Source organism: Podarcis vaucheri (genome assembly GCF_965113315.1).
Source record: "Podarcis vaucheri genome assembly, chromosome: 11".
In the NCBI taxonomy this organism is placed as follows: domain Eukaryota; kingdom Metazoa; phylum Chordata; class Lepidosauria; order Squamata; family Lacertidae; genus Podarcis; species Podarcis vaucheri.
Genome location: NC_138749.1, coordinates 10851865 through 10863938, shown reverse-complemented (window position 1 = coordinate 10863938; position 12074 = coordinate 10851865). Strand labels below are relative to the sequence as shown.

General features: G+C 48.4%; 1 protein-coding gene across 3 annotated transcripts in view; it reads right to left on the bottom strand.

Annotated features, from left to right (window-relative positions):
• Positions 1 to 250: 250 nt before the first annotated feature.
• The window catches only part of CTIF (cap binding complex dependent translation initiation factor), a 179389-nt gene continuing 167565 nt past the window's right edge, over positions 251 to 12074 (bottom strand). For all 3 annotated transcript variants that reach the window (XM_082241989.1, XM_082241990.1, XM_082241991.1), the window contains 3 exons: positions 11784 to 11939; positions 3951 to 4004; positions 251 to 1781 (listed from right to left, as the gene is read on the bottom strand). In XM_082241989.1, coding sequence (XP_082098115.1) covers positions 1566 to 1781; positions 3951 to 4004; positions 11784 to 11939 — 426 coding nt within the window. In that variant the 3' untranslated portion in view covers positions 251 to 1565. The remainder of the gene's footprint in view (positions 1782 to 3950; positions 4005 to 11783; positions 11940 to 12074) is intronic.

Below are 12074 nucleotides of genomic sequence, written 5' to 3'. Positions count from 1 at the left end.
CTTCCCACCCCAATTCTCTTTCTCGTTTCTAGGCTTAACTATAAGGGGCCACCGTTCAACTGCATAATTAGGAATAAGACTGGAATTAAAAAGCCGTTCGTAAGCAGGAAAAGTGTTAACACACAAACCCCAACTCAAAGGCTGAGCTGCTTCTTGATTAGCTGACAAATGTCATCCCCCACAACCTTCAACTTCAGCCGATTAGCTGCAGACTGACTGTTTCTGAAATCATCTGGCGCACTGCTCTGAATTTCATTTAAGATATGCTTTAATTTAATATAATTTAAGCGCATGATTAAGGAACATCCACACATTGCAACTGCTAAGAGAAACACCAGTGTTTCTTGTACTGAACTCTTAACGTGTGGATATCCTCTGTCCCTGTGCATACGCTTCTTTAAACACTTATGTACACAGCAATTAAAAGATTTCAACACTTTTGTATGAAATCACTATGTTAGACGTTCCCTTCAGGAAACTGGTACCAACGCTGGTGTATTCTGACAGCAATTGCAACGTGTGGATTTGACCTTTTATCTGGAAAACAAGTCCCGGTGAAATAATCATGGAATCAGGCTGTTAATGCGAACCCACCGGCAAAGACGTTTTGTAGCTATAATACTTCTAAAGTGGCTTTGGGGTTGCGCTCCCGGTACTTCGAGGTCCTCAAGCAACCCTCCGCTTGCGTCGTAACATTATCTTTGCTTCCCAAAACTCAAGATAGCAATTTGTCCGTTCGTTCGTATATATAAGATATATGCTATACATAATGTGCATAAAAATAATACACCAATGAGAAAAGAAAAGATACCCAGTGCAATTTTTCTTTTTTGGGAGGGGGAAAAAAAAGAGAGTGAAAGAGAGAATTTTATCCCCTCTGAATGTCTAATCTGGAATGGGGGTTTCAGGGTCGGATGAAAGGAGGGTGGAACAGGAGGAAAGCGAAGGAGACAAAACCATGAAGACAAGAGGAGTGGAAGAAAGGAGGGGGGGAGGAGGGGGGTGTCTCTTTGCCTGACAAAAGCTGTCAATTACCAGAGTCTGGTGTGGAACGTGTCTGCCTTTGTCCCCCCAAAAGACATCTGCTGCGTTCTGCCTCCCGCCAGTTGGTCACTGCAAGCCAGGAGGCGGCTGGTGAAAGCCATCTCTGCCTGGCTCTCCGCGCTCCCTATTCATGTCCGCCGTGTTCTTTCTCGAACCGAAACAATGACCCGGCGGGATGTGGAGCTGAATGAGCGACGGGGGCGGGATGGAGAAAGGGGAGCCTCGAAACAAAAAATAGCAGGCACGGAGGGAGTGGGGGGCGGTGACGGCACTTGAGGACAGGGCTGAAAAGAAACATGCTTCGCCCCCAGGAACATATTCGTACGCATGCTGGGAGTTTGTCTTCTTAGGTATCTGGACCACAAAAGGTCGCTCGGTCCTTTCCCTGGTTGCTGTAGCTCAGTTCCTTGCCCAAATCCTTTCTCCTCTCTCTCTCCTGTTGTGTTTTGCTTTTTGTTTTGTTTTTAAAGTGCGTGTCTTCCTCCTCCTCCTGGCTCTCCACCACCAACCCCGCCTCCCACTCAGGCTGTCAGTTTCTGGATTGTCTTGTTGTAGTATTGTGTGATGGGGGGCGTCAGGGGGTTCCAGTTGTTGGCGTGCAGCTCAATGACCTCCAGGAGGAGGGACCGGGTCAGCATGGACTCCGAGGGGCACAGCATCTTGTCGCGGGCAATCGCCAAGAGCTCCATCATCATCTCGGGCAGCTGCTCCTCCAGGAGCCGGCCGGTGCTTTGCAGCTGTCGAGAAAGAGAGAGAGAGAGAGAATGAGAACGGGGTCAAGCGCTGGGCATTAAAGAGGGCCCGTCCTGCCCTGGTGCCACCAAGTCCACCTTCTCTCTCCACCTGGGAAGAAAGGAGGTGGAGAAGGAAGTCTCGTCTTGTTTTGCTTTTCTTTGGGCAAGCGTACGCATTTCGCTCTGGGGCTGCAGTCGGTGCAAAACACAGCAGCCCAGAGAGGCTCATGGGATCAGAATGCGGCCATCAGGCTACGTCTCTGCTTAAAAGGATCGCAGCATCTGCCAGTGAGCGGCCAGGCTAAGTTCAAACGGCTGGTTTTGGTGTACAAAGTCCTATACAGTGGACGCTCGGGTTGCAAATGCGTCTGCGCACAGACGGGTTGTGATTCAGTGCTTCTGCGCATGTGCAAAGTGCGATGTAGTGCTTCTGCGCATGCGTGACAGCCAAAACCTGGAAATAACCCGTTCCGGTCCACAACCCAAAAAGACGCAACCTGAAGAGGCTGTAACCCAAGTTATGGCGGTACAGCTTGGGACCAGGATACCTAAAATATCATCTCATCCGTTATATACTGCGCTCTGCCAGAGACGCCGTCCTGCAGATATTCAGTTTATTAATTTAATTTGTATACCACCCTTCATCCGTAGATCTCAGGGCGGTTTCGCATCATAAAAATGCAAGATAAAAACGCAAAATACATGATGAAACAAGAACAAAGCAGACCAATAACACCCCTCCCTCCCTCATTAGGACGTCCAGTTCAAATGATACCAGAATCCGGCCTTTAGCATGGTGGCAACTCCTCGCTGGAGGCAGATGCTTTCTCTGTTGTCTATTGAGAATCTGCTAAAGGCCTTTTTTCAGCAAGCCTTTTAAATGAGCAGTTTTATCCCATTCTGTATCTGCATTGGTTTAGATTTTTTTTATTTTTTATTTTTATTTGACTCTAAAACGTATAAACTTACAAAACCCACCCCAACACAATTCAAAATCCAAATATTGAGATTACTCTGAATCTCCTGACCCCCCCCATCACTTCCATGGGTCCAAATGATAATATTTACAACCGCATGTCAATACTTGTCCAAATGTTATCCTTCCAAATTATCTATACTTTCCGTTACTTTACAAGTGGTGTTTAAAATCCTGCTAATGTTCTAACCTGCTTACAATGGTCTTGTAAATAAATTATAAACTTTCCCCATTCTTTTTTAAAGTTCTTGTCCTCTTGATTTCTGAGCTTCCCAGTTAATTTTGCCATTTCAGCATAGTCCATCGACTTGGTTTGCCATTCTTCTCTGGTTGGGGTTGTTTCTTCCTTCCATCTTTGAATTTGTTTTCGTACGCAAAACCATTTTAATTGTGCTTATATGTGAGGCAGTTTCAATGGCTGGTGCTTTTATAGTAAGAAATTCGTAAATGGAAATAAATAAACAGTGACATTATTTTGATTCATATCCTGCCTTTCAAATGCAACATCAGGGCGGCTGGACACAGCAACCCTATGGCCCTATTTGGATATTTACTCTTGCAGGATTACAATTTATTTTATTTATGGCAGTAATACCCAGGGCCGTCTTTAGCTTTTGCGCCGCCGGGGTGCAAAGATCCACCCAGCACCCCCAAATTTAGTTTAGCCGCCCCCAAATTAACTTTCGTTGAGCTTTTTTTTGGGAGGGGGGAAGCCAAAGTTGTTGACCTTTTTTTTGGGGGGGGGCAAACTCAAAGTTACTGAGCTTTTTTTTGGGGGGGAGGGCTCGTTTGCCTGTAACAACGGAAAAAACTGTTTTGTTTCTTGACTCGTTGGGACTTTCGCTCCATTGCTTTTGACTGCCACCAATCGAGAGGGACCAGTATACAGTAGCTATGCATTTGGAGCCCCCCAAAATTGGGCGCCTGGATGCCCTGCACCCCTTGCACCCCCCAGGTAAGGACGGCCCTGGTAATACCCCACCTTTTTCTCCAAGCAGCTCAAGATCTCCCAAGTCCCAGTCTATCCACTACACCATGGGAGGTGGGGTGCAAACGATTATTGGCGAGGCTCTCCCCCACCCTCTTTCTCATCCACTGACTGATTTTCAACCACAGAGAGACCAACAAGAAAGCAAAAAAAAGAGGGGATCCATCTCCCGGCCTGTGTCTCAAGATGAAAATGTCAGTATTCGTACCTCCATTGCACAGCAAAGGACAGCATCTTCCTTTATGTCCTGAGACTGCAGCAACTGTAAAAAATACAAGAAAGCAAAATCACAGTGAGATGCCACTTAGAAAACCCTTTCATGTACTAGAGATTTTCTATAGCTTCCATATTGATCCATCCATTAGACTGGAGGGTGGGGAGTACCTGCGAACTTCAACTCCCATGAGCACCACCTAGAATAGTCAGGGAGGATGAGAGCTTAGTCCAGCAATGTCTGGAGGGCTGCAAGTTCCCCACCCTTACATTAGACCAGCCTCCCGCAACCTTGCACCCTCCAGTGTGAGCAATAGTTGTCAGGGACTGGCTGGAACCCTGAGGAGTGGGGCACTGGGAGAAGGGGTTGGAGACTGACTTGGAAGAAGTGGGTCAATGATCTGGGGGAGCCTGGAACAGGCAGGAGAAGATGCAGAGGGGTGCAGGAGGAGAGATCAGGCTGTTGTAGAGTCAAGGTCTTCCACATCTTCACCTCCACTGTCTCCTGGGACCAGGACAGGATTGGAGCAGGGGCAGATTATACACAGGCGCAGTCATGGCCTGCTTGCACGCAGCTTGGGTGGGCAAGATACATAAGCTGAGGTCTCCTTTGCAAGTATACCCACAACATAACTGGCTGTGTTTAACTATATAAATTCTTTATGCATCATATAAACATAACTCTTTTCACATTATCTAATTGAGCAGAAGCAATTAAGGACCAACATTTAGAACAGGAAATACAAATACAGTGGACGCTTGTGTTGTGAATGTGATCCGTGCGGGATGCACGTTCGCAACCTGCATCTGCGCGGGTTGCGATTCGGCGCTTCTGCGCATAGAGCGATTCTGCGCATGTGCGACTGCTGAAACCTGAAAGTAACCTGTCCCGGTACTTCTGGGTTTTGGCGGTCTGCAACCCGAAAAAACACAACCTGAAACAGCTGTAACCCGAGGTATGACTGTAGATCAGTTCTTATATACGTAATGTCCAAATAGAAGCTTCTGTGTTCCATGTATGTAGAAATGAATCAGTTTTTCTAAATGTAATGTCCAGATAAAAGCTTTTTGTGTTCCACGTATGTCTTAGCAAATACATGTGTCAAACGCAAGAACTTTAAGGAGCAGTACTTTCAGGGTGCATGCCAAGGAGTAGCTGAGAGACGTAGGACGGATGGAAACGCCTTCCCCTAACCTAATAAGTGCACTTTTGACAATAAAGAGCTAATTCCACTCTCTGGACATGCCATGACAGTCAGGGATGGTGGGCAAAGGTAAAGGTAAAGGGATCCCTGACCATTAGGTCCAGTCGTGATCGACTCTGGGGTTGCGGCGCTCGTCTCGCTTTATTGGCCGAGGGAGCCGATGTACAGCTTCCGGGTCACGTGGCCAGCATGACTAAGCCGCTTCTGGCGAACCAGAGCAGCGCACAGAAACACCGTTTACCTTCCCGCCAGAGCGGTACCTATTTATCTACTTGCACTTTGACGTGCTTTCGAACTGCTAGGTTGGCAGGAGCAGGGACCGAGCAACGGGAGCTCACCCCGTCGCAGGGATTCGAACCGCTGACCTTCTGATCGGCAAGTCCTAGGCTCTGTGATTTAACCCACAGCGCCACCCACGTCCCTGGGATGGTGGGTATTGTACTGCAAAACATGCTGAGGACACTGGGTTGGGGAAGTTTGCTCCAGACCTTCCCTTCTCCATGGCTATCTTCTTGGTCCACCAGGGCCACCCAATTGTCTCTGGGAGGACCCCAGGCAGGGCAGCCTGGAGACAGCCATCCTTCACTCCTTGCCTCTTCTGCCTTTGAAGGAAGGAAATGGTGGGAGTCGAGTTAATCTCCTCCGTCAGACGAGGAGCAGCCTTTGCTTTTGGAGCTAGAATAACACAATGCAGAAGATTCCTTGGCATCCCATGTGGGAGAACCACCCAGCTGGCAGACAGACTACATTTCCTGGCTGTCTGAAGCTGCACTAACTTTGTGAGAAGAGGATGTGTGACTTCATCTGAAGAACGCTGGGAAACACAAAGCACAAGAAAGACACACACACACACACCCCGGGTGCAAGAGAAGGCGTTCTGAAAGCTCCTCGCCCATCAAGTGATAGGGGGTCCAGTCTGTTTCCACGCATCCCCTATGGGCAGTGCTATGCCATCCATGTTTACATTTCTCAGGAGGGCGACTCTGGCAGGTCACCCCAGAGCAAGGACAAGGAAAGGGAAGTGATGAAAGCAACACCATGTGAGTGACAAAGCCTCTTCCAAGGAGACGGCATTTGGCCTCACTCGCCAACTCTTATTGCTTCCCTCCCACATTTTAACTAGACCTGGAAATGGGAAGAGGGAGGGCATTTCCTCTGCCAGCTGGCACGGCATTCCTCTTCCAGGAGCAGCTTGCTGTGGGTTCACCGGTGGAGCTGAAACAGTAGCTGATCTGCAACGCTTACAGCTGATCTGCAACGCCTTCTGGCACTGCAGAAGGGCCAAGCTGCCATGTCTAGAAGAGGGTCAAATCTTGCCGCTGAGCAAACTACAGAGAGGAGTACTGTATAAAGGTGCTGGAGAGCCAGCGTGGTGTAGTGGTTAAGAGCGGTGGACTCGTAATCTGGTGAACCGGGTTCGCTTCCCCGCTCCTCCACTTGCAGCTGCTGGGTGACCTTGGGCCAGTCACACTTCTCTGAAGTCTCTCAGCCCCACTCACCTCACAGAGTGTTTGTTGTGGGGGAGGAAGGGAAAATGAGATTGTTAGCCGCTTTGAGACTCCTTAGGGTAGTGATAAAGCGGGATATCAAATCCAAACAACTCCTCTTCCTCCTCCTCCTCCTCCTCCTCTTCTTCTTCTTCTTCTTCTTCTTCTTCTTCTTCTTCTTCTTCTTCTTCCACACTTTAAGGAGGCAGTGATGTACCTCCTGTTTAAGATGTCCTTCCTTACTCCAGAATTTTAGACAACTATCGGCTAGTTGCAAATGTCTGCTTTGGGGGCAAGTGCTCAAGAAGGCGATGGTGCTTCAACACAAATGGATGATGATGATCTGGACCCATTTCAGTCTGTTTCCAGGCCCACTTTTGGCCCTGTGACAGCCTTGGGTTCTTTGCTTGAGGGCCTTTGTCAGGAAAGAGACAAGGAGAGCACATGCTTTTCTAGGTGAAGCTGCTGAGATGTGTCCTCAGGGGATCTGGAACAAGGAGGAACCAATATGCACTGTTTCTCTGTTCCACCTGAGGCAGGTGAGGCAGGATAGCGGCTGGATGTGGGCTAAGAACCCCCAAAAAAACTGAATCCAGGAAAAAGAAGTGCTATGGGCTGCAGGTTCTTGGGTCCACGATTTTGAGGAGATTTTCCAGATGTGATTGCGCTCCCCTTGAAACAGCAGGTACACAGCTTGGGGTTGCTCCTTGCTCCAGCTTTGTTGCTTGAAGCTCAGGTGATTTCAGTGGCGAGGAGTGCCTAATTCCAGGCACTTTTGCCTTACCCCCCCCAGCTCCAGAATCAGAAAAGGATGTATTTGGGCAGTGTGGGATTCTGTCCTGAATTCCTGGCCACACAATCCACACTGTTGAAGGCAAGACAGATGGCAGTCTGCACCACACGCCGTGAAGTCTCCAGTTCAAATCCTACCTTGACCATGAGTTCACTAGGTGGCTTTAGTCAAGCCATTCTCTCTCTTATCCTCAGCTTTTCCACCTGCACTATGGGGATAATAATACTGGGTTCCTAAAAAGGGCTGTTGCAAGGATTCCTGAGATAATATACATGAAGCGCTTTGGAAAATGTAGCATTTTAAGAATGACGACGTTCAGTTTTCTAGTATGAAATGGCGGGGGGGGGGTATGAATGTAGGGGACATTTCTGGTTTAATCCTCCAATGCCAAACAGAGCAGGAACCACTTTTGAGTTTTTGAAACTGTTTGGAGGGTGGTTTTTTAAAAATTATTATTCAAGTGGTGTATAAATCTTGTGAAATGAAATAAACGAAATAAATAAATAAAATCCCCAGCCTCTGGGCTACTGTGCCCCTCCCCCCAAGCCATCTCACACGTGGTGGGTGCCTAAGTGACAGAGGGCCTTTTCAGTGGTGGCACCTAAATGGGCGGAAACTTCTTCCCAAGGGAGACTTGCCTGGCCCCATCATTTATAGGATGTTAAGACTGACCGGCTTAGCTCCTTAGGGAGTAATGGTGGTAACAACTAGGCCACGGGTGTGTGGCCTATACATGGATTGGGAAATCTTATTTTCAGAGGGGAAGGGCCATAGCTCAGGGATGCAACCTCTGCTTTGCATGCAGAAAATCCCAGGTTCAGTCCATTGCATCTTCAGCTAGGACTGGCAACGACTCCTGCCTGAAAGCCACTGTCAGTCACTCAAACAATACTGAGCTAGATAGGCAAATGGACTGATTGGTCTAAGGCAACTTCCTAAGATACACACAGACACACGAGGCAGTTTCAGGGGGCTTTTGGGAAAGCAGGTAATTAATTTCTCCTATGCCCGACACCTCATTCTTGCAGTCCTCTAAACCGCAGTGAGCTTTTACAGTATTGCTGTTTCGGCTGCGATTTCAAAAAACCAACAACAACCAAACAAACTGAAGTCTCTTGGGTAGCTGTGCTCTTTGCGATAAGTCCTGCTAAGGCTACTTTTCCTTTATTTGAAACACTGCATTGTTGCGGTGCTCAATGGCTGGGATTAAGCACACTCCCAAAGCTTTCTAAGAATGGAAGCAAACATGAATGGGGGAAAAAAAGTTAAACAAAACACAGATGAGAATGAAATGACTCAGGGAAACACTTCCTGCGGCTAGATCGCAGTTAAACTGTCTGCCTTTAATAATATAAAACTCGTGAGAGCTGACAGAGTTGGTGCAAATATTCCAAAAAGTGCCTTTTTTTTGCTGCCTCCTGCAAACTTTTAAGAAGACTCTGCAGTGAACTGGTGGCAGCGATGGCCTGAGGGTTAACTAGCAAAATGCCTGTCCTCACCCCAGCATAGGGATTCCCCGAGCCCCACATCCAGCCCCGCTTCACCGCTCCTCAGCCGCCTTGCCAATTCTAGCCTGTTTACTCTGTCCAGTATAACGTCACAATACTGCAACCTGGGAGTCATCCCAAGTTAAATTATGGAACCCTTTGCCACAGGATGTGGTGAAGGTCGGCTTAGAGGGCTTCAAAAGTGGATTCGAGAACTTCATAGTGCAGAAAGATCTATCAGTGGCTAACTGTTTCACTTGGCTAAGTGAAAACCTTCCAAGTTCAGAAGCAGTAAAGGTAAAGGGTAAAGGGACCCCTGACCATTAGGTCCAGTCGTGACAGACTCTGGGGTTGCAGCGCTCATCTCGCTTTATTGGCCGAGGGAGCCGGCATACAGCTTCCGGGTCATGTGGCCAGCATGACTAAGCTGCTTCTGGCGAACCAGAGCAGCGCATGGAAATGACGTTTACCTTCCCGCCGGAGCGGTACCTATTTATCTACTTGCACTTTGACGTGCTTTCGAACTGCTAGGTACCGAGCAACGGGAGCTCACCCCGTTGCGGGGATTCGAACTGCCGACCTTCTGATCGGCAAGCCCTAGGCTCTGTGGTTTAACCCACAGCGCCACCCGTGTCCCATTCAGAAGCAGCAGATTTCCTGAAATGAGCTGCTGGAGAACATCACCACGGAGGACCTTACGGTCTTCAAACAAAAACATCTTGGAGATCCCGGGCCACAGGGAGGTTCGGCTGGCCTCAACCTGAGCCAGGGGTTTTTCAGCCCCTGGTGGAACGCTCTGTCACAAGAGACTAAGGCCCTGTGGGACTTGACATCTTTCCGCAGGGCCTGAAAGACAGAGCTGTTCCACCAGGCCTTTGGCCAAGACACAGCCTGACCCCCTCCTTTGGTAATCCTCACAGAACTCTAGCTCAATGGTTGCCATTAATTTGATTTGAACTGATTTTATAATGAACTGATTTTAGAATGCTGTATTATTTTACTGTTGTTAGCCGCTCTGAGCCTGGCTTCGGCTGGGGAGGGCAGGATATAAATAAAGTATTATTTTTATTATTATTATTATTATTATTATTATTATTATTATTATTATTATTTTATTATTTTATTAAGAGAGCCGCTGCACTTAGGTCCTGTTTCCCATTGGCATCTGCAAGAAGCAGGGTGCTAGGCTAGATGGTTCTCTGGCCTGATCCAGCCCTATCTTAACGTTCCTAAATGTGTGTGTGAATAACGGTAAGAGTGGAATTCAACCTGGCGCTAAGGTGAAAGTTCCATCGGCACAATAATTTCTCCTTGAGTGACAGAATCTTCTTCCCGTCTCCCAGCCCGCCCCGTAAATCTGTCCTATTGCTTCCAAGAATCCTCTGGAGCAAATCTGGGGAGCATGCTGGGTTTCAGGCAGGAATCTCTCCCAATCCTACCTAGAGATGCCAGGGAAGGCAGATGTTCTACCACTGAGCTCTGGCCCTTCTTCTCCAAGGCGACGAGGAGAAGGGGAGGAAGTCCTTTGTCTGCGAGTGGAAGTCGTTCTATCTGAGTAATTACTGAGTGGAATCCTGCCCTCAGCCCTGTCTCAGGCTCCTTTCCTTGCTGCGACAGGAGACTGGACTGAATGTTGTGAAACGGCTTTTGCACAGTAAGCCTGCAGGGCAAAGAGCTGGCTGGCTTTTGTTTGGACCAATTAGATAACTCTTCCCCCTTCCCTGCTGCTGTTCCTTCGTCTCCTGCTCTCCTTCCTAAGGGCTCCCAGGTCGCAGCAATGCTGAAGCAACAGCAGAATTACGGTTCGGTGCAACTCTTAAATGGTACAGCCTCTCTGCCTAGCACTCTGCCTATTCCGCTTGGGGGTCCTGAAATATTACGTTGGAATACTAAATCCATTTGCCCATAATGGTTTTCATGTGTATCCCTCCATGATAATCATTCCAAGATAACTCTCGAGAAGGGAGAAGTCGGGGCTGGGTGTTTTCCTTCCTTCCTTCCTTCCTTCCTTCCTTCCTTCCTTCCTTCCTTCCTTCCTTCCTTCCTTCCTTCCTTCCTTCTCTCTCTCCTTCCTTTCTTTTCTCTCTCTCTCTCTCCCCTTCCTTCTTTCTCCTTCCTTCCTTCCTTCCTTCCTTCCTTCCCTCCTTCCTTCCATCCATCCTTCCTTCTCTCTCTCCTTCCTTTCTTTTCTCTCTCTCTCTCCCCTTCCTTCTTTCTCCTTCCTTCCTTCCTTCCTTCCTTCCTTCCTTCCTTCCTTCCATCCATCCATCCTTCCTTCTCTCTCTCCTTCCTTTCTTTTCTCTCTCTCTCTCTCCCCTTCCTTTCTCCCTTCCTTCCTTCCTTCCCTCCTTCCTTCCATCCATCCTTCCTTCTCTCTCTCCTTCCTTTCTTTTCTCTCTCTCCCCTTCCTTCTTTCTCCTTCCTTCCTTCCTTCCTTCCTTCCTTCCTTCCTTCCTTCCTTCCTTCTCTCTCTCTCCCCTTCCTTCTTCCCCCTTCTTTCCCCTTCCTTCCTTCCTTCCTTCCTTCCTTCCTTCCTTCCTTCCTTCCTTCCTTTCTCCTTCCTTTCTCCTTCCTTTCTCCCTTCCTTCCTTCCTTCCTTCCTTCCTTCCTTCCTTCCTTCCTTCTCTCTCTCTCTCTCTCTCTCTCTCTCCCCCTCCCTCCCTTCCTCCTTCCTTCTGGTTGGAACAAGCCCTTTGTTCTAAAAATAAAACAAAGGAAACTGGCGGAGAAAGGGTTATCAAGCGCTAATAAGGAAAAGGTGAGGGGGTGGGGCGGCCTGGAAGCTGCAAAACTGGGGCGCCCTGTTGTCAAACATGCCGTGTGGCTTGTCACTGGCTGACCCCGGAGCTGCCTTACCTCCCTGAGGCAGGTATAGATGGGGCAGACGAGGACTCGGAAGGGCTCCGCAGTGCTGCTCCTCATGGTGCCAAAGACCTCGCAGAGGAAGGTGATGAAGCCCAGCCAGCGCTCCACGTCGCTCTGCTGCAGCTCTTCCCGCACGGTGAAGTCTTTCTGCAAAAAGAAGAAGAAGAAGGGGAGGAAAATGTGAATGTGGAGAGGCAAATCTCTTCCATTACAAGGTCCCAGGAGCAGGTTGCATTATTAATTCTTCTTCTTCTTCTTCTTCTTCTTCTTCTTCTTCTTCTT